Below are 22,891 nucleotides of genomic sequence, written 5' to 3'. Positions count from 1 at the left end.
AATGCTTCAAATTTTTGAAGGAAAATTATTTCCTGTAGAATTGTGTATCTAGTCAAACCATCAGTCAAAGGTGAGAGTAGAACACTAACATTTTCAGAGGAACAAAGAGAAACAAAGTCAAAGGAGTCAAAGTCAACATTCTGTCATCTCCCTTTCAGGAAACTAGCACGATGTTACACTAAAACAAGGAAATAAAACAGGATGAGAAACATTTGGATTCTGGGGGTATGGAATTTTGGATATAGCCCAGACTGGAGCAGGAAGATTAGAGGGTTGGGGGAAGGGACAGACAGGGATATATAATATAATGGATTACCTGATACGTTTGACAGTATTGAAAGTTTTTATGGTTCTGTAAGAACTTGGGCAAAAGAAAAAAAAAAAGAACTTGGGCTGTGTTTGAGATAGATATATAAAAAGTTAGCAAAATAAAACAAGATATTGCAAGCTCCGAAAATCACTACATGTTGTATAAGAAGGTACAAGCAGAAAAATGTAATTGTAGCATATTATATGATTCAAATATGAATAATAGTCATAATACACATACTGAGTATAGATGGACAAAATGTAACTCTCTTAGGAGGAGGATGATAGTAAAAAAGGACTATGAGTCCTTTTTTAATCATCTGTAAGAGATTGTCAGTAAATAGAGTCTAAAATGGAAAAGTGAAGAAATAGCAGTATTTTATTTAGAAATATAAATGGAAATACCAGAAGAAATGGCTTGAAGTTAAAAGTTGTTTCTTTAAAAAAAAAAAATGTTGCTTCTAGGAAGTGAATTTCAAGAATGGAGTAGAGTAGGACAGAAGATGGAAAGGACAGCTTTACGTTATATGTCTTGTAGGACTGCCTTTTAAAATTATCTAAATTTATTACTTTGACGTTTAAAAAAATATTTTAAGGAGCAGGGGCAAACAGTGCCACATACTGCAAAGAGCCTGTACGAAATGGAAGTTATTAAAAGAAGCCATGGCCTTTGGCAGAGAGGAGGTTATAGTGATCTTGGAACAGTTTCGGTAGTTGAGTGGTGGGCATAAACCAAGCTGCACTGGCTTGAAGAGTGAAGGAATAGAGAAATGACTTCACATACGGCAAAAGTATAAATTCAAAGAGACCAACTGACATACAGGATTAAATAAGGGGATATACAGAATAGATATCCTTCTCAATGAAATGTAGAATATGGAGATCTCAATTTGAATAAATTATAAAGAAGCTACATTATACATTTATAGAGAATCCCCTATAAAACAAAACTGTATTTGTTTTAATATCTTTAAAAATGATTCATTTTACCGAAGCATGTCATATATGTATCTCTGCTAAATTGCATCAATGGGGAAAAGTAAACTATTGGTATAACATAATTTGTATTGCTTCTTTATTTAAATAAATACTTTCTCAAAATTCCTTTATTTCAACTTCATATCCTTGATTTAAAGAGGATTTCTTTGTTCTGAGTCCTTTTTTTAAAAAGGTCTAGGCTTTTTAGATAAGGTAAAAACTAATGAAAACAAAAGACAAATAGTTCCCATACCTCCAAATTTCTTCATTAATCTCATTTCTCTATTATAGTTTGAGTTTTCTTAGTTCTCCTTCCAGCTTCAGGTTTTTGTACAAGCCTAGTCATGGGAGTAATATTATCGTCTTTAAATTTGGTCATGGAATGTGTTACACTGCCCCGCTCAGGGAAATGCTACTCGGTTTGGGCTTGGATAGTAACGTTTGTTTTCTTTGGCAGAGAAGCTGATCGTCGAGGGGCATCTAACCAAAGTGGTAGAAGAAACAAAGCTTTCAAAAGGTTTGTTTTCTGTGGGTTTTCTGTGGGTTTTGACCACTCTTGGATAATGGAGGTTAGTGTACATTTCCAAGGTCGTAGTATTTTAACCATCAATTTATTTCTTTTAGCTCACCAGATGGTAATCCAGTAACAGTATCATATTATATGAAATAGTTGGAGTTCTGTCTTAAGAAGGATATCTTAGTTAGAAAGTTTCTTTTTAAATGGGTATATACATGTATTTTTTAAGTGCTTTAAACTGGTTTCGTTAGGTTTTTAAAGATGTGTTTCAGTCTTTCTCACTTCTAGCATTATTTTCAGCTTTGATATTTAGTATTATATTTGATATAAAATTTTAATTAAATACAATGTAAATCTTTTTTGAAACAACAGGTGAAAAATGCTTTTAGTTCTACTTCTGTGATTGTCATACCTTTAATATTCCTTATGAAATTTAATATTTTCTTAATTTTTGGCATATCAGTTTGATTTAAACAAAAGTGATTATGTAGTGTCTTCTTATATTTATAATGGGTAGTCTTAAAATTGTCTGAAATAGTTTATTCTATTAATTCTCTTCTGTTACAGTTGTCAGAGAAGAAAAGTGTGTTTTAAAGCATTATATTGTCAAGTCACTGTAATGCATTAGGGAAATCGGGCAAATTTGGTGTGCAAATTTGTTTGGTGTGATATGCTCATTATCATTTTAGGACTTTCAGCAGAACCTACCAGTATAAAGTTTATAAGTAGATTCACAATCTTTTTGGTCAGTTAAAACAATGAGTGATAAAAGTTTGGAATACTCGATTTTAGTACATTCTGTTTTATGAAAGCAACTGGATCCATTTTGGCTTTTAAAAATATTTAAAAGGAGAATGTTATTTCAAGTATCCGGTGGCTTCCATTCTGAATTTTGTGCATGGCAGATGCCATATTTGGGGAAAGAATGCATAGAATATGCATCACTAATATTGTTCTGGCAAACAGGCATTGGGTTTCAGAGCAGTGAACTATTTTTAGTACATGTGGCAATTTATTTCATCTAATTAAAGTGAGATGAGAACAGATTTTAACATAGCTTTTACTTCACCACCCAAATACCTATTCAGATAAGTTGAATAGCCAGCACACTGAAGTCAAAGTAGAGCCTTAGGAAAAAAATCAGTCCTTTAAGAAAAATATCTTGCTACTTTAATTCTTCTATTTAATGCATTCTGAATTAGAATATATTTGCTTGAAATTATGTGATGTCACTATTGAAAAAGATTTGTGCCATCTTTGCTGATTTGCTTTTGAAATCTGGCTATAAAATATGTGTTGAAAGCTTTAAAGAGCCTGCATTTTGATCCAGCAGTTCTACTTCTGGGTTTTTATATTAAGAAACAAATTGGACAAATATGCAAGGGTATTTGCTTTAATGCTTTAAAAGCAAAAAGAAGAAAACATAAATGTCCAGTAATGAAGGCATTTCTTAAATAAATTACAGCAAGTAAGTCCATGCAAGTGAATAAAATACATCCTTTAAGAATGGTAATACAAAAAAAAAAAAGAATGGTAATACAGATCTACGTTTTATATACCCAGAGATTTCTCTGTCAACAATCAACATTTTACAAGCATTTCTCACAGGTACATGTACAGACAGGTACACTAATCCTTGTAAGAAATTAGATGCCTGAGAAACATTACATTTTAAATGCTTTATATGTGGCTATAAAGTATTTCTTTAGGATTTGGCTAAGTTGTTTTATTTTTAAAAGGCTTTCCTGGATGATGTTTTTGATAGAATTTTTTTTTTATGTATTGAAAGTAACAGTTGCTAGAGATTGCCAATTACTAGGTATTATAAGTCTTAGTATTTCTTTCAGATATTTCACCTAATGCAAAATGTAATCATAGGTTGCATATACTTTCTTTTTAGACCCTAACTCAACTAACAGTCACTGTGTGTTTACTGCAGCCTTAGGGTGGAAGTAGAAAGAATACCATGGAAAACATGGTTTCAACTCTAGGTTCCACCACTAACTAGCTAGCTATATGCCCTCAGGCAACTTATTCTTTAAACTTCAGTTTCCTCATTTGTAAAGTGAAATCGACAATATTTAACTGTCGGAATTTGTAGGAATTTAATGAATGTTGCTTATAAAGCAAGAGGCAGCATTCTGGTATTTGACAAATGTTAATTCTCATGACCCTTCTTGCTTTCTTTTCAACTAATGGTTCCATTGGTGTAGGAAGTGGTCTGTGGCTAGAATGTTTGTTTTGCCCATCCATCATTATGTGTTCTCAGAGACCTAGTGAAAATAGTCACCTTGTTGTAGACTTTCCAGTTTGGAAACAGTTTTGGTATGAATGTTGTAGCTATTGTTCTGTTTCCTTCTATATGCTATTGGTATATATCTTAGTGATTAAGTACTGCATAGAAAATCAACCAGTAAGGATTTTTTGATACAAGAAAGTTGGGTGCCACTTCATAGCTAAAGAATGGATATTTTGAAAAGAGATACTCTATCTCTCATTTGTTTTGTCCTGTGTTTCATTCTTGAATAGATTTGGTTTGCCTCTATATAATAATGTATTATCAGGACATACCAATGATAGAACATGATTTGACTTGTCTTCTTAAAATAGATTTGTGCCTTCAAACATCCTCTTTTTTGGAGCACTTACTATGTGCTGTACACTGTTCTCTGCAATGGGGATATAGCAGTTAACAAAACAGACAAAAATCCCTGCTCTCATGGGACTTATATTCTAGTAAGATCTTGATGGAAGATTTGGTCCCACCTTTAATTTTACCTTCATGGCTAATACTCTATATATAAAATTAAAGTTCCTCCAAAGCCAGAAGAATACTTTTGAACATATGTTCTTCTTGGTTTACTTTAATATCTTGATCATAAAATTGCCAAAAATATTAAAATCAGAAGAGAGTAATTCTTTAATTCTCCCAGAGTGGTTCCTTTTCCATCTATGTCTAGATTAGATGTACTAGCCTACCTTCTTTGAGACTGTAACTTTGTGATTAAAACTGGAACATTCAGAAATGTCTGATTATAGCACACTGAATGCACCAGAGGTCATAGATTGGATTCCCATGGATCTCCATTGTCAGTGACTCCACTTCTAATCTAAGCTGTGTGTCTCTCAGCAGTTGGCCTGGACTTCGACTAGAAATGGCAGTGAGAAAAAAAGCAAAAGACTTCTTGTAATCTATCACCTATTTTACAAATTAAGCCACAAATTCTAGGGATGTTCTTAATGGACTAGCCATACGGAGTTATATTTTAATATTGTATTAAGTATATTTTAATATTAATGGTTTTAGATATGTTTCTGATCACTTTTAAAATGGAAGATATCTCTTTTTTTTTAAAAAGATTTTATTTATTTATTTGACAGAGAGAGAGATCACAGGTAGGCAGAGAGGCAGGCAGAGGGAAGCAGGCTCCCCGCTGAGCAGAGAGCCTGATGCGGGGCTCCATCCCAGGACCCTGAGATCATGACCTGAGCCGAAGGCAGAGGCCTTAACCCACTGAGCACCCAGGCGCCCCTGGAAGATATCTCTTGATTTAATTGGTTATAAAACAATATATATTAACAAAAATTTTCAAATAATGGATGACAGTATGAAGTTAGTAAATATCTGCCATGTCCCAACCTCCAGAAATGACAGTGAATATCTCTGTTGTGGATCCTTCCAGGCTTGAATAAATATGTGCAGCTGAAAATTCATAGCTAAATGTATAGCTATTTTCAATCTGGAGTAATACATACTGTTCTTTAACAGCCTTTATTTTTACTTAATAGTAAGGAATATATCTTGAGTATTTTCCATTCCGTAATGAACAGTGCTGCAGTGAACATTCTTATATAATTTAAATTTTTGACGTGTGTTACCTCAAACAATAGCTATAACATTATTTTTAAAAAATCATATACTCAGAGAATTTATAATCTAACTAAAGAAATAAGATACATAAATACACATAGAATGATATAAAATAGAACATTATTAATTACAAAATCATAAGACACAGAGAATATACAGTAAAAGGAGCAGCGTGCTGGAGAAATGAAGACTCCCTTAAAGGTGGTGGGGCTTAAGCTGTATCTCACAGAATGAATAGGCCAAGTAGAGAAAATGGTCATCGAGTTTAGTGAAATATCAATTCAAGCAAAGAATTGGAGATGATAGTGAGCCAGCATGTCTCAGCCCTGTAAAGAGGCTAGCCTGACTGAAACAGAGCTCATGTGTGAATTAATGTAGGGACCAAATTATAGCTAAATCCTGGCATGTAAAGTTTGGCTTAGACCTAGTAGAGAATGGGGAGACGCTATAAGATTTGGTGAGAGAAACGACCATCCCTCTAAACTCTATTCTAATGCATGCCATAATACATGCCGGTGTGCAATTATAGATAAGGATCTACAGCCTAATTAATTGCCAGTCATCTTTAATAAATTGTTGGGCTTATAGTTAAGAGTTTTGAGAGCAACTTGTTGAAAATGAGGCCTAGGATGTCTTCATTGGCTCAGGCAGCACACCACTTGCAAATAATCACAAAACGTTTTTTTTTTTAAGTCTTTCTCAGTGTGGTTCAGGTACAGTTATATTTTTTTAAGTTATAAAAGGCTGTTGCTTTTCTTGTTTTAAATGTCATTTTTATAATAGTTGTTATTTTAGAGTTTTATATAAATATAAATATTACTGAGTATAACTGTTGCTAAGGCAACCTAACTAGTGTTTTTATATAAAAGAGCCACTTCCTTGCACCATCTTCATACAATGTCCACATTGTCTTGGAATTTTGCTATATTTGTTGCAGTTCTCTGAATATTTTAGCAAAGCTTGCTTCATTTTTGTTTCTAGTTGGCCAGTGGACAGCCTTGACAAAAGCCCCAACCCTCTGCACAGCAGACATGATCCATATTAGAATTTAATATGGGACATGTGTAATAACCAGCATTCCATTTTGGAATAGAGTGGTGAAGAAGTAAGAGATTCCGTGACCTCGGTTAATTTTAAAAGTATTTTGCATATCAGTTAATAGATTTAGAGCACTCAAAGCCTAAAGCAGTTTTACTGATATAGTGGTAATGAGATTCTGCTTTCATTTTTTTCTTGGTAGAAAACCAGGCAAAAGCAAAAGAATCTGATTTGTCAGATACTCTGAGTCCGAGCAAGGAAAAAAGTAGTGACGACACTACAGGTGAGTTATAACCTAATGTTTGCAAATCTACAGATGTTATTGTTATTGGCTGAGCAGTTTAGGTGTGCAGGTTAATGTAGGTGGAGATTTCAAAGTTTATGTTTGGGGGCAAAAGCAATCTCCATTTTTGAATTTGCTCCCTTGAATCTTGGGTATATTGTTAAAATTACTTTCAACTATCCAGATACGATCATTATATAAGTTTCATTTATTTATTTTGATAGTGGTAGCTTGAGGATAGAGCTGATTACTATTTGTAATTATCTTTTTTGTCCTGTGCAGACGCCCAAATGGATGAGCAAGACTTAAATGAACCTCTTGCTAAAGTGTCTCTATTAAAAGGTACTTTAAGATGTTTTTATGACATTTTAAACCAAGGCATCAGAATCACCCTTTGCCACATGTATAATATGAAGTTTTAAATGAGTTGAGAGATTAAGACAGGTTGTCGAAAGTAGCAGGAACTAAAATTTAAAATGTTGGTGTTTGTGTTTGTGCCAGTGCTTCAAACAAAAAATATTTAAATTGTAAAATAATTTGAATCAGTCAAGGTTTAGAAGGGCAAAGTGGTAAGTGGTAGAACATGATCGTACTGTCTTTAAGTACTATCACTCTTTCTGATCTGCACTCTTCCCAGGTGACCATTCATGTTGATAAGGCATGCTTTTTTTCTAGTATTATAATAGTAAATCTAAGTTAATGTTTGCATAGTCCAGAAATCTCATCTGGGAGCATTTCTGATTCTTCTCAGAAGTACACTGCTGTTACTGTTTAAAATGTTACTGATGCTGAAAAACTGTCAGAACCCTTAGGCCTTTGTGGGAACATAGAGAAACAAGAGGGAGGTGAATGAGTAATGAGCACCTCTCATTCGAAAGTAACTGTTTTTATGGTCTTTTTTACTATAGAAATCTCCCAGAAATCTTTTCAGCCACCAAGTTCAGACTGATTTATAAGTAACATTGATGGCTTGTGTTAATTATATTCAACTGTTAATAGTGCTCTTGTGGTTTTATAATGTCTGTCTGTTTCGGATTTTATTTTTATCTCATTGCCTACCATAATGCCAGATGTTCAGTAAAATTCAGTTATTGAATGAATTAATAATAGACCTTTTACATCAAAGTTATAAAACTGTAAGAGCATTAGAAAAGTAACACACTCTAGCAAGAAGCTGAAAGCCAGAGAATTCTAGGTTCAATCCTACCTCTGCCATTTATTTGTAATTCTCCCTTCAGCAAATTACTTAACCCCTCTGTGCTTCAGTTTTTTCTTCATTTGTCATATTGGGGCTTATTGTGAGGATTAAATGAAATAATGCATGTAGACCACTTAAACATCATAATGAAGACCCTGCTAATAATAATGATGGTGGTGGTTGATAAAAGCAGACCTATTTGTTAAAGGATAGCTTTTCACTAATAAAGTGAAACTGTGGGGTTTATAAAATATAGTTCCTACTGTATCTTTTAGGGAAAAGCAGTTGGTGGTGGTGGATCTTTTCCAATTACTAATGTACTTGTTTACTCTGCCAGATATTGGGAAAAACTTTTTTTAAGCCTTGAGTCCCACAGGAAGGCTAAATCTGTAGAAGTGCCCATGCTATAGGCTGAAGAGTCAGACTCAAGGAAAAGGGAATGAGAAGGGGAGTTGTGGGAGGGACGAAGACTAGAAAATATGAAGTGCCTATGGAAGGAGGGTGGGTGGACGGATGCTGCTAGTGATTGCTTGTGTGCCATTGGTAAAGATTGCTCAGAGTTTTCCTAACCTTCCTTGAAGTTGAGGTGACAAAAACAAAAATGGAACCCCCAAACTTTCCTTATGTTTCTATGTGATTGCAACTTTTGTTAGTGAAGTAATGTCTTTACCAACACCCCTTAGAAGATTTTGCAGCTTGATCTTAAGAACAGGCTGTTAAGTAAGTCAGTGATTAAATATAAAGAAAAATCACTTGTTAGAAACAAGGCATATTTGAGGGGCACCTGGGTGGTTCAGTGGGTTATGTGTCTGCCTCTGGCTCAGGTCATAATCCTGGGGTCCTGAGATCAAGCCACGCATTGGGCTCCCTGCTTAGCAGGATATCTGCTTCTCCTCTTCTTCTCCCTCTGTAATCTCTCTCTCAAATAAATAAAATCTTTTAAAAGGTGGGGGGCATATTTTAGAAGAGTCTCTAAGAAACAGTCACCATAGCCCTAAATGGTTGTTTTTCTATTGTTTTTTTTTTCCCCTTTTTGAAGATTTACTTATTTATTTATTTGAGAGAGAAAGAGAGAAAGAGCATGGGCATGAGCAGTGGGGAGGAGGCAGAGGGAGAGGGGGAAGCAGGCTCCCCGCTGAGCAGGGAGCCCGATGGGGGGCTCTATCCCAGGACCCTGGGATCATGACCTGAGCTGAAGGCAGACACTTAACTGACTGGGCCACTCAGGCACCCTGTTTTTCTTTTGTAAGAATTATATAAATTCTTAAAAATAATATATTCACTGGCACTTACTAGAAACACTTGGGTTGTGGTTTATTGTGTATGGTTATACATTGTAATCTCTATAATTAGGTTCAGTAGGCTGATAGAACTTTTCTCTTAAATGAAGAGTATCAATTATTTGCTACAATGTTTACCTTGAGAGTTGTAGAAAGTAGCCCCTTTATTTTCCTCCTTGAAACCCCTGTGCCTGACTTCTTGAACCGCTATTTTTAAATTTTATTTTCTCTTTTAAAAAATAACCAGTCTTTATTTAGAATTACAGTGTGCTACTTTTCATGTTAGTCATCTAGGATTAGGAAAAGAATCTGAAATAGATTAAACATTCACTATGAGATATAAATAAAATGATGATAGCAATAGTATCTTTTTCCTGAAATATTAATTATGTTCTATTTATGCTATTTTTGACAGAGAAATAAAGGTGTGGCTTGAACCACCTTTAGCCATGCATCTGTTTAAAATATTATCACATTTACAAGTAAGAATAATGTTTAAAGTCAGATTAGCATCTGTCAGGGAGGAATTGTACAGTTGAGCTACAGGTTTTTGTATGCTTAATCACTTCCCCAAAAAAGGTAAAAAGAAAGCTGGAGTTCAGTCCAAGTAGTACCTATTTGCAAGTTTGCTCTATTTAAGGAACTGTGCCAGGGACTCCAAGGTTTCAAACTCTGATAAGACTGTCCTTGGGGTTTGAGGAATTTCTAGTCAAATTGGTGATAGGAGAGGTATAGATAGTAAACTGTTTCTTTGTGTTTGTTGCCATGAGGGGTTCAAGAAAGAAAAAAGAATGTCCAGTTCTTGTGTTTCTTTTGTTTATTTTGGAAGAGGGCAGGAAAGGCAATTTGAGCCTTATGAAAGAAGTTATTTGAGATGACCCTGAAAGTGTGTCATGCCACCTAAGGCCTATTTAGTGATAAACAACCCCGAATCTGGTTGAGATTCTAGATCCAACTGCCAACTTGCAGGATGTGTAAAGAACTAGACACATATTCTAAATGAAAGTGGTGGGGTTACAACAACAAAATCCAGAAAGTAGAGAATTTTGTAGAGCACACAAAAGTAAATCGCAAAGTTTGTGAGAAAAAAGGAAGGAGGATGGGGAAACCTTCCAGTTAAAAGGGATTTAAAAGATGTGTCAACTAAATGCAATGTGTGAACCTTGTTTGAAACTTCATTCACACAATGCAACTCTAAGAGTTTGAGACAGTGGAAATAATGCCAAGTATCTAATATTGATTAGATACTTGATATTAAGGAATTGCTCATGATTTGCAATGGGATAATAGCATAGCTTTACAGTTATGATTTTTTGTTTTTCTTATCTTTTAGAGATGATCTAGATATAGATAGTTTTTTTAAGCAGGTTATAAGATGATCAAGATACATTCTTAGAAAAAGGAAATAATAAAAACCACAAGCTTAGATAATATGGGTTGGGTTTGATAAGTATAATTAAACTGTTCACGTAATCATTTGAGTGTTTTATTGGGGTGACTCTTTTGGCAGAATTCTGTAGCTTCTGAGTACAGAAATGATATGGTCAGACATGTATTTTGGGGGGATTTTTGAATGAACTGGAATAGGTAGAGGCTGGAAGTAAGGCAACCAATTAGGAGGCTTTGGTAATCATTGAGACTCTGACTAGGACGATTGCTGTGGAAATTTAAACAGAAGAACAAAATCCAATTTGGATCCCTGTTCTTCTGTTTTTTATCATCTTTCCTTTGGTTAGCTTTTCTCAAATCTGTAGGCCTAAGGAACTGAATATGAGAGATAAATGGAAGTTTGATATAAATCCAGCATTTGACATGGAGTTACTGAAAGGATGGTAGTGTTATTAACAAAAAATAGTATTTCTGGAAGAATGGGTGTCCTAGTGGGACAAGTGATGGTTTAAGTTTGGCACATTCTTGAACAGGAAGGGTGACTTGACCAAGGTTCTGGTTTGCCTGGAACCATTTATGTCCATTGTCCCAGCACAATTATTTAAAGTGCTTCCTTTCACATTCAAAGGTGTCCTGATTGTATTTGTCATCCTAGGGACCAGAGGTGCAGTTGGAAGTGCAAGACAGAAAGTAGGACTATGAAGTAATTTTCATTTATTTGAGACATTTATTGACCCAGGAGATACAGAGATAAGACACAGGAGGAGGCTGTAGTCTTCTGGAGGAAAAAGATATGTGGGTAGTGTAGTAAGTGTTTTAATGGGTGTGGTAGAAACTTTGAAGAGCACAGCTAACTTCCTGGCTAAGGGCAGGGATGAAGTAGGGCAGTAGTCAGGATGGCTTCCCAAATGAGGTGGTTAAAGATAAATGAGAGTATGCCAAGAAGGGAAAGGGAGCCATGCGGCTCTTTAAAATACTATTTACATTTACAAGTAAGAATAATGTTTAAAGTCAGAATAGCATCTGTGAGGGAGGAATTGTACAAGAACACAAGTGTGATGGAGCACAGACTGTGTGGGACAAATGTGATGAAAGGTAAGACGTGGTCAGACAGAAGGGAGTAACATGTTTGGGAATTCTATGCATAAGGGTGACCATGATAGCAGGGGCAATTTATGGTGAAAGAAAAGGACAATGGGATAGGCAGAGGAGCCAACAAAAGAACGAATTGTCAAGAACCCGGCTGGTCAGAAGGAATGGCACAAGGGTGAGAATTTATGGTTAAAGGCTGCTGCCAAAGTTAAATTCATAGTTAGGGTGCCACCTAGGACTACTCACATGACTGCACATACCCATGATGGAAAAATGGTCCTTCTCCTCTGTGATGGTTGTTCTCATCAACCAAGCCTACAACTACCAGACTTTCCAAAGGGAGGAGTGGTCGTAGTAGAAAGAGAGGCCAGCTGCCTCAGACAGATCACTTCTTTAAAAAAAAAAAAAAAAAATTTAAATTCAGTTAGCCAACATATAGTTCATCATTAATTTCAAATGTAAAGTTCAGTAATTTATCAGTTGCATATAACATCCAGTGCTGATCACATCACATGCCCTCAGATCACTTCTGTTAGTTGATGAGGTAACAGATGGCTACATCAGTCTTCAACAAACATGCACGTGCAAAATAAAACAGGAAGAAATACTTTGATTTGGCCCTTTCCCAGGTGGTTCAGAGTATCTCAACCATGTTTAGAGCAAAGATCAGAATTTAAGTTAAACCTCCAGTCACTTTTCTGAAGAAGTAGTGACACGAAATTCAATTTAAGATATCTTATAGCAGGGCGCCTGGGTGGCTCAGTGGGTTAAAGCCTCTGCCTTCGGCAGAGCCCCGGGATCGAGCCCTGCATTGGGCTCTCTGCTCCTCCGGGAGCCTGCTTCCTCCTCTCTCTCTCTCTGCCTGCCTCTCTGCCTACTTGTGATCTCTGTCTGTCAAATAAATAAATGAAATCTTTAAAAAAAAAAAAAAAAAGGTATCTTGTAGGTATTCTGTGTGCCAGGGCTGGTTCATTTTTTTTATTTTAATATTTAAAATATTTAATATTTTAAAATATTTAAAATAAATAAATAATAAAAATAAATAAAAAATTAAAATAAATAAAATATTTAATATTTTATTTATTTATTAGAGAGAGAGAATGAGAGAGAAAGAGAGAGCATGAGAAGGGGGAGTGTCAGAGGGAGAAGCAGACTCCCTGCCAAGCAGGGAGCCCAATGCTGGACTCCACCCCAGGACTCCAGGATCATAACCTGAGCCGAAGGCAGTCACTTAACTAACTGAGCCACCCAGGAGCCTCACATTTAGTGGGTTCTTGTATGACATGGATCTCTTTATAGAATTTAACTTTATTCTGAGAAAAGCTGGCCCATGGCCCAGACTGTATACACCAGGCAGTTCTGAGGATACATCATTTATGTTAAGGAGAAAAGAGATTCTGTTAATCTTAACACCTCATCATGGTTCCTAAAAATTATTTATTTCTGTTTGACTTGCACATCTAAATAAAATGTTTTGGCTCAGAAAGGCTTTCACTTATCTTCATCTAAACACTTTCCACCCACACTCAACACAACACTTTTCCCAAGATTGTGAAGTGGATTGATATAGAGTCCCTTCCCATGACAAAAGTGAGTACCATGAGAGTAGACCCAAGCCATAGTAAACTAATGCATTTTCCCGTATAACCATATGAAATACAACGAGCCTTTGGTTAACCGGTCTTGGATAAAAAATTAGCTAATCGGTCTTGGATAAAAAAAATTAGCACTTGGGGAGCGCCTGGGTGGCTCAGTCGGTTAAGCAGCTGCCTTCAACTCAGGTCATGATCCCAGAGTCCTGGGATTGAGCCCTGCGTCCGGCTCCCTGCTCAGTGGAGAGCCTGCTTCTCCCTCTGCTGCTGCTCCCCCCTGCTTGTGCTCTCTCTCACTCTCACTCTATCTCAAATAAATAAATTTTAAAAGAAATTAGCCCTTGGTGTTCTGAAAAGAGGGTCTGCACGCTACTTGATCAGTTTGAATAGTCATTGTATATGAAATTTAATTTGTAAAGAATTTGGTCAGTGTCTTCACTTCTATGATCAAACACTGTGTAGAGTTTGTATGTGTCCATTATTTGATATATGGCATCTTATTTACTCTAATTAAAATGCTGATCCTTTTTTTATTATATAGTACAAAGAACTAATTTGCAAATAGAAAATCCCTGTGTTAGCATGATTTATTAGTGCCTTATATTTTTGCCTTTATATATATAAAATATAGATTATATTTTATTTCCTGAAACATTATTACTTACCACAAAATCTGTTCCATTGGTTTTAGTTTAAAAAGCAAGTATTAGTTTTGCTTCACAACATCACTGATCAAGGGAATTGTTCTGCTGCAGACAAGAACTGTCTATTTTCATAGACCTTAAAGGTGGATTATATATGATTCTTCATTTATAAAAGATCCCCGTCCTCAAAATGAGATAGTTCTCTAGTTATCATATTAATTCATTTATGATTATTATGTTTATTTTTTAAATCTATACATTTTAGATGCAAATCTTTGGTTATCTTGTATACTAATCAGATATTGAGGGGCGCCTGGGTGGCTCAGTAGGTTAAGGCCTCTGCCTTCAGCTCGGGGTCCTGGGGTCCCGGGGTCCTGGGATTGAGCCCCATGTCTGGCTCTCTGCTCAGCGAGGATCCTGCTTCCCTTTCTCTCTGCCTGCCTCTCTGCCTACTTGTGATCTCTGTCTGTCAAATAAATGAATGGAGTCTTTGGGGGAAAAAAAAAATCAGATATTGAACAATTAGAGGACTTGCAAAGAGCTTCCTGGTTTGCTTGGGTTTGACTATCAAGCTCTAGAAATCAGGCAAGAGACCAATGTGTGCTGGGAGTTAGATGCAGTCTCAGGATTAGATGCAGAGACTTCATTCAGCGTGGGCTTTAAAGAATGGGCAGGCTTGGAGGAGTAAAGGAGATGGCATGAGCAAAGATACATGAGGAAGTAGTCTCATGACTACTACAGAGCTACTAAGAGACTAATAGGAATTGAGTATGTTAGTGAGTAATGGAAAGTAAGTAACTACTGGATTATGGAGAACTTTAAAAAGTCAGATAAAGTTGTCTACATTTGTTATAAGAAGGAGTCAAGACAGATTCTTTTCTTTTTTTAATTCAATTATCCAATATATAGTACATCATTAGTTTCAGATGTGGTATTCAATAATTCATCAGTTGCATATAATACCCAGTGCTCATTTAAATCATTTCTTCATCTAAGTAAGAGATTTGCTTTAGTATTCCAATATAGGATAGAATGCAGAAGGGCAGGCTAGGTTAAGGGCAAGAATTTAGACAGAAATGATTGAGGCTTATTCTAAGATTGTGGCATTGGGATCGGTAATTTCCAAAGACCTTTTTTAATTATGAAAAATTTCAAGCACAAGAAAAGTTGAAGAGTACCAAAAACACTCATACATGCCCTCCACCTAGATTCAACAGTCATTAGTATTTTGCCATATTTCCTTTATTTATATGTGTATGTATGTAGAGATTTTTCTTTTAAGTTTTTATTTTGATACAATTTCAGACTTAAAGAAAAGTTGCAAGAATAGAACAAAGAATCCCATAATTCATCCAGATTCTCTGAATGTTAACCTTAACATTCTCTAAATGTTAACCTTTCATTCCATTTGCTGTTTCCATTTTATGGATTTGATTTATCCATCTCCCTCTCCCTCCTCCATGCACCTTCCTCCCTCTCCCTGAGCCATTGAGAGTAAATTACAGACCTGATAGCCTTTACTCCTAGATACTTAAATGAATATTTTCTGTTTCTGTTACACAGCCACCATACAACTCTCCTGGTTAGTAAAGTAACAATGATGTATTACATTATCACATCCATAGAGTGTTTCACATCTTGTCACTTGTCTCAATAAAGTCTTTTATAAAAGAAAAATTATGTCATCATAAGAGAAAATCTTGAGTCATACAGTGTATTCACTTGTCACGTGTCTTTGGTCTCCTTTAACCAGGGACAGTTTCTCAGTTCTTTGTTTATCAGATACTGACGTTTTTGAAGAGCACAGTTACTTTGTAAAATGTCCCTCAGTAATAATATTGAATGTCATATCAGGAGGAAACTGATACCGAATTGTTTTGTGACTGGTGATGTTAACTCTGTTATAAATATCCTGTTCCTCCTCAACTTTTATCTACTTAGTGTTAGCATCTACTGAGGATTCTTGCCTGAATCAGTTATTGTTATAATAGTTGGCAAATAGTGATGTGCTAATTCTATCATTCTTTCTACATTTGTTGGTTGGCTTTCTGCATTTCCATAGGAAGAGTTTCCTTGTCCCCTCCCTCCCTCATTCCCTTCCTTCTTTCTTTCCTTCCTTTCCTTTATCTATATCATTGTGAATTCATGGATTTATGTGTTGTTCAGTGGGTTATAACCTTTTATTATCATTATTTATTCTGACACTCACATTCTCCCACGTTTAGACAGTGGGAGCCCCTTGTATCTTTTCAACACGAACCGTCATTCTTTGAGCCCTTTGTTACTTTCTGACACAAAAGATGTTCTACATTCATTTTGTACTTTCCCACCCTAGTTAGTACTGAAATCAACAATTTCTCCAAAGAGCTCTAGTTCTTTTTTAGTGGAGAATAGTGTTTAGAAACCAAGATCTGAGTATTTGGTGTGCTTATTGCTTCTAGGCCCACTCAGTAGACAGTTAAGAGTAAATGTATGCATATACTTAATGCCCATACATATGTGTGTATCTATATATAGTCTCGCATACCTATATTTATTTCTGCATCTGCATATGTCTATACGTTTCAGATCTATTAGAGTTCATACTCTAATCCTACCCTACACCACAGGATTAATACTGTTTTCCCTATTTCCATGTTGTTAATTCTGTTTTCCAACAGTAAAAAACCTGGCTGTCTTTATCCACAGCATATTTATTTGATCCCTTTTAGAATACACAAAAAGCAGTTTCACAGTTACTAACCAGTGCTTGTGTGAAAAAGAAGTCTACATATAGATTTGATTTTTTTCTTGGTTATCAAATTATTAGCCTGAAACAGTAGTTCTCAACATGGAGCACTTTTACCCCCAAAGGGACATTTGGTAATATATGGAAACATTTTGGTTGTTACAACTCAGAGGGAGTGTTGTTAGCATCTAGTGGGTAGGAAGCAGGGAAACTTGTAAACGTGCTACAACCCACAGGACAGCCCACAGAACAAAGAATTATTCAGCCCCAAATGTCAAAAGTGTCAAGGTTAAAAAAGCACAAACATACAACTAAGGAATGACCTAATGAAAGACTTTATGTACGTTTTGGTTTAATTTTTTTTTTTAAATAAGATGTAGGCATCATGACACTTATTTCTTAAATACTCCTGTTAATAAGGACACTGTCCTACATAATGACAAATCCAGAGGTGGGGGCAGCTAGGACTTCGCAGATTCCAGTGTGTGGTGTTGGAAGAAGAGAAGTTTTATAGTTACTGTGACAGTGCTCCTACCACTGGAAAATCTGTCTCTCTTGTCTTTTTACATGCCTCCCCCCTTACCAAGAGATTATTTGAAGGGAGAATTGATATGTGACTATAATAGATGAAACCAGAGTCAAATTTACTTTTCCCTGCATGAAAAAGATATAATCTGAGTATGAAAATATGTGTGTGTAACATCTAAAACCTTCTGTGATCATATTGTGAAATTTTGTTAGCTCTTTAAAAAAAAAGATATTTTTTAAGATTTTATTTTATTTTATTTTTTTATTTGAGAGAGAGAGGAAGAGTGAGAATGATTGGGGGGAGGAGCAGAGGGAAAGGGAGAATATCTCAAGCAGACTCCTCACTGAGCCTGGAGCCCACTGCAGGGCTCAGTCTCTCAACCCTGAGATCACGACCTGGCCAAAATGAAGAGTTGGATGCTTAACCAGTTGTGCCACTCAGGTGGCACAACTAAAGATTTTATTTTTAAGTAATCTCTATACCCAACATAGGGCTTAAATTTACAACCCCAAGATCAAGAGTTATATGCTCTACCAACTGAATCATCTGGGAACCCCTCTTAGCTCTTTTGTAATAAAGTTGTTATGCCTGGGCTATGCCTGGGCTACTTGTAAACCAAAGTAATAATCAAATAGAATGCACTAGAAGAATATGACCTAATGATGATATATTTTTTTCAGGCAGTGTTCAAGAGTAGAAAATTTTAATATGGTGAAAGATGAGGAGAGTTACAAGAGTGGAAAGAAAGACATTAGGGAAAGCGGCATATTTGAGATGTAATGTTGGATCTAATTTATTTTGATAAAACCATTTAGGTTACATCACTTAATAATTTAGCAAATATTTGTTATGTGTTTAGTGTTGGGAAAATACTGATGACAAAGTGAGCATGGTGGAGATTTCAGCCTCGTTTTTATTTTGTTCTCACAAAGAGAACAATTTGTTCTCTTCTTTTTCTTGAAGAAAAGTTTGTTTTTGTTTTTCCATTTCCAGTTGATTCCAAGTGGAATTTTTCTGACTTGTTATCAAACAATTTCAAAATTGATGAAGAAGAATGGCATATGCCCATTTTACCGAATGTCAAGGCTTACATAAGCTCTACATGAGTGATATGTATAATTTAGTATATATAATATATATTTTATAATACCATTACTATTTTGTAATACCATTGCCATGAATTACTAATATATATTTAACTGTACTTGTGTTCTTTCTCCAGGGTAAAATGACTAAAATGCTTAATATAATTTGCTTCTAAATTTTATTTAACTCATTTGTGCTGTGTTCTTCAGCTATGCATGTCTAAACATGAAAGAGATGATTAATATTTGGTTGTAGAGATTATAGGATTGTACTAACTCTTGCTTTTAAAATAAACATATTTTTGTCAGATGACTTGCAGGGTGCACAGTCAGAAATTGAGGCAAAACAAGAAATTCAGCATCTTCGCAAGGAATTGATTGAAGCCCAGGAACTAGCTAGAGCAAGTAAACAAAAATGCTTTGAACTTCAAGGTGAGATCAAGATTACATTGATTCTTTAGGGGATGTGGAAACAGTGTGATATGACTGAGTCCAGAGGCAGAGTATCTTGTTCCAGATCCACAACTTTATTAGCTATGTGATCTTAGGACATTCACTTAACCCTCTATGAACATGTTTCAAATCAGTAAAGAGTTAAAGTTGCTCTACTTCCTTCACGTCATTGATGTGAGTGAAGACCAAGAAAGACCCATAGCAATGAAAGATCTTCACAGTTAATTACATATTAAGTACAACAAAAAGAAAAAACATAATGTATTTGAATTTCTAAGTTTTAGTTATACTTAATCTTACTCTTCAGTTTAAGATAAGGGAAATTTATATTCCCTGTGATTTTAGAGTGTATTCTTTAGTAAATGGGAACAACCAGACAAGGTAAAGGTATAGAATCTTACAGTTTCCCAACCACTTCTTTTCTAGTAGTTTATTTATCCATAGTGTCATAGGCCAGTGGAGCTGGTGATATTTATTCCCTAGAGCTTACATTTCCATATCATTCACAATAACTACCTAGTTGCATCACTTGGTACCACACAGAGTCTAAGAGCAAGGAGAAAGTGAATGGCCTATGGAGTCCTCATGTTCTCTAAGATGACCTTTCTGGTCAGGAGGAAGATTCACATTCTGAGGAGGAACTGGGAGCTTTTTGTTTGTTAGTACTCACTGTATACTTGGCCGTAAACATGAGAGTTTTAAGTCTATTTTTAAAATTTAAGCTGAAAATGCTGATTAACAACTATCAAGAATGCTCCTCATGTAAAGAATAGCAGATAATCTTGGTGATATAAGGTCTAGAAAACTCTGCTACTCAATTGACTAGATTTATTACTTACTACTGTTTTGTGCTCCTAAAATCTTTAAATTATCTAACTGCTAATACTGATAATACTTACAGCTTAGCTTTTGTTTCCTTCAATAAGCTTTAGGTGAGAATTTCTTAGAAATTTCCAGCTGCTCAATTCTGAATACTTACATTAACTCACAAAATTAGATATATTCTGTTTTATTTTTAGCTCTTTTGGAAGAAGAAAGAAAAGCCTATCGAAATCAAGTTGAAGAATCCAGTAAACAAATACAGGTTCTTCAAGGTATGAAACACCCCAGGGTTATTTGGAATTATTATTGTTTGTAGTGACTCAAAAGGAATGGAAAGTACTAGTGTAGAGTTCCCATTTTTCATGTCTTTGGTTTGTCCCTAGAATCTGAGACTAATAACTAGGCTCTTGGTAGGCGTTTTGTTTTGTTTTGTTTTAAACACGATTTCCTAGTACTCTAATAGTGGACACGTGGAGTGGGAAGAGCATGGGTGAAGACATGGGTTTGGTAAGACTTTCTCTCTCTGGATTATATAGTGAGTTACTACAGAGGGGGTCTTTGGACAGGATATCAATTTGAGCTACTCTGTGCATCAGCACTTTTAGCGTGGTGACAGTATTTCTAATGCTCGTAACATATTGCATTGAGGGACACCTGGGTGGAGCAGTCAGCTAAATGTCTGACTCTTGGTTTCAGCTCGGGACCTGATCTCAGGGCCATGAGTTCAAGCCCCATTTGGGCTCTGCACTTGACGCAGAGTCTGCTTGAGATTCTTTATCCGTTCTTATGCCCCTTCCACTTGTGCTCTCTCCCAAATAAATAAATAAAGCTTAAAAAAAAAAAAACAACTATTTGCATTTCCGGAAAAATTATATAGCACATGGAATAGAATAATGATCCCTGTAGTGCCTTCATTGGTAGAGGCTGCTCTTCATGCCCACAATTTTGCTGTCTCTTTGTGTGAGCTATCACAGGTTCGTTGCAGAAAAGACCAGAAAGATCCTTGCCTGCCAAGGGTTTACTTCAGATCACAGTTCTGGTACTGTTAGGCTTTAATTATGAGAGCCCTAGGGGAGATCTTTCTTTCCCATGCTATTATAACATTCCTAAAGCAAAATTAATTTGTCTTCATTGTCAAAGAGGGAACTAATGTTATTTTAAAATTCTGGTTTGAGATATAAGGTGAGAAGAAATTAAATAGACAATCTCAGTTCAGAAAAAATGGGGCATCATTGTATAAGGCCTATGATGTTTGCCTTAAAATATCCTAGAGAAAAGCAGTCTTGGTTTTTTTTTTTTTTTCTTATTTTTGAGTGGGACATTTGAATTATTTATGTATTTATTTTTTTTAATATTTTATTTATTTATTTGACAGAGAGAAAGAGATCACAAGTAGGCAGAGAGGCAGGCAGAGAGAGAGGGGTAGCACGCTCCCTGCTGAGCAGAGAGCCCAATGCAGGGCTTGATCCCAGGACTCTGAGATCATGACCTGAGCCAAAGGCAGAGGCTTAACCCACTAAGCCACACAGGCGCCCCTATGTATTTATTTTTAAGAGAGAGAGAGAGAGGGAGGGAGGGAGTGCAAGCAAGCCCCGGAGTGGGGGAGGGATAGAAGGAGAGGGAGAGAGAGGGAACATTAAGCAGGTTCTGTGCCCAGCATGGAACCCGGTGCAGTGCTTGATTTCATGACCAGAGCCAAAATCAAGAGTCACACTTAACCAACTGAGCCACCCAGGCACCCCCACAGACGTTTGAGTTCTTTAGAAATTTAAATTTAATTATGGTCAAATTAGAATTTCTGGGGTAGATTGTATGTCTTTTTGAAGAGAAAATTCTTTAAACTCTTGTAATTTAATATCTTTATCCATTAGCTTATGTAAATCTGATTTCAATCTATATTTGCATTCTGTAGTGTGTATGGGCAATTTTCCCTAAAGATTCTGTGACATAGGGCTGCCTTTTGTCTTAAAGCATTCTTACCTGGGCATCTTTGAGTGCCCCCTAGTGCCAGCATGTTGTTTTATGACTTTATCCACAAGTGTTAATCACGCTGACTCTTGTGTCTTCAGATTCTGAACTTGTTAACTTCTCAGTGCTTCCTGCAAACTGAAAAGGCCTCATATTTTTTAATGCTTTTTTATAGAGCAGCCTTCCCCTTTCTCAGCCTGAAATTCTCTTAATTATTTTAATTATTCTTTTCTACCTAAGAAACTTTTTCTACCAATACTTTTCTTGTGTTATAGTAACCAAGACTATTTTTCTCTTCTGAACCAAGTATTTTATACGAATTGTTTCAAGTTCAGTCCTTGAGGGCACAGGACCAGATCTGTTAAAAAAATATACCTCCTTGATTAGGCATTATTCATTAATGTTGTCAATTCATTAATTCAACCAGCAATTCTTGGTTGTTTGCTCTGTTAGTGTTGAGGATAGAGTATGCATGAGATGTACAGTCAATGGAAAAGATAAACCATAAACAAATATTAAATGTGGTGTCCAATGAAGGCAGAGTAATGGGCTAGAGAATGAGAGGGCTATTTTTAAGTAAGACATCAGAGAAAGCTTTTTTAAGGATCTGACATTTAAACTGCAAATTGAATCAAGAACATCAAAGGTTTTACTAATGCATACCATCTGACCAAGCAATTCTATGTCTAGGAATTCACCCTAAGAAAAAAACTAGGATTGCATTATAAGCAGTATTTTTTGTAGTAATTAAAAACTGAACAACCTAAAATGTCTAAAATAAAGGATTAGTCAAAGAAGTCACAGTGTAATTTTTTTATTAAAAGATATTCATCAGCAGGGTAGGGAATACCATATACATTATAATCCCTCCCTGTTTTTGCTTTTATATGTGTATAAAGTGAATATAAAAAATCTGGAAGAATAAATACCAAATGCTAGAAGCAACTTTCTCTGTGTGGGAGAAGCAAAAAGATCACTTTGGTTTTTTACTCTTTGTGTTTCTATATTTTGACATTTTCTGCATTCAACATGGCTTGCTTGTACTGTTTAATCAAAAGCAGCAAACAGCTCTGACAGCCTGGGCTGTGCAGTAACTACAATCCCATTTGGGCAGT

At 35.7% G+C, this 22,891-nt stretch overlaps 1 protein-coding gene across 13 annotated transcripts in view; it reads left to right on the top strand.

Moving 5' to 3' along the window:
- The window catches only part of SLMAP (sarcolemma associated protein), a 146,605-nt gene that overhangs the window by 109,977 nt on the left and 13,737 nt on the right, over positions 1–22,891 (top strand). For 7 of the 13 annotated variants that reach the window (XM_080819400.1, XM_080819397.1, XM_080819395.1 and 4 more), the window contains 5 exons: positions 1,745–1,804; positions 6,916–6,996; positions 7,279–7,338; positions 18,843–18,965; positions 20,006–20,080. In XM_080819400.1, the coding sequence (XP_080675526.1) occupies positions 1,745–1,804; positions 6,916–6,996; positions 7,279–7,338; positions 18,843–18,965; positions 20,006–20,080 (399 nt within the window). The remainder of the gene's footprint in view (positions 1–1,744; positions 1,805–6,915; positions 6,997–7,278; positions 7,339–18,842; positions 18,966–20,005; positions 20,081–22,891) is intronic. The other 6 variants (XM_080819393.1, XM_080819391.1, XM_080819401.1 and 3 more) reach the window with 1 other exon arrangement.

The sequence above is a fragment of the Martes martes genome (genome assembly GCF_963455335.1).
Source record: "Martes martes genome assembly, chromosome: 1".
Classification (NCBI taxonomy): domain Eukaryota; kingdom Metazoa; phylum Chordata; class Mammalia; order Carnivora; family Mustelidae; genus Martes; species Martes martes.
Note: the sequence above shows the minus strand (reverse complement) of the source record. Positions and strands in the feature narration are given on the sequence as shown.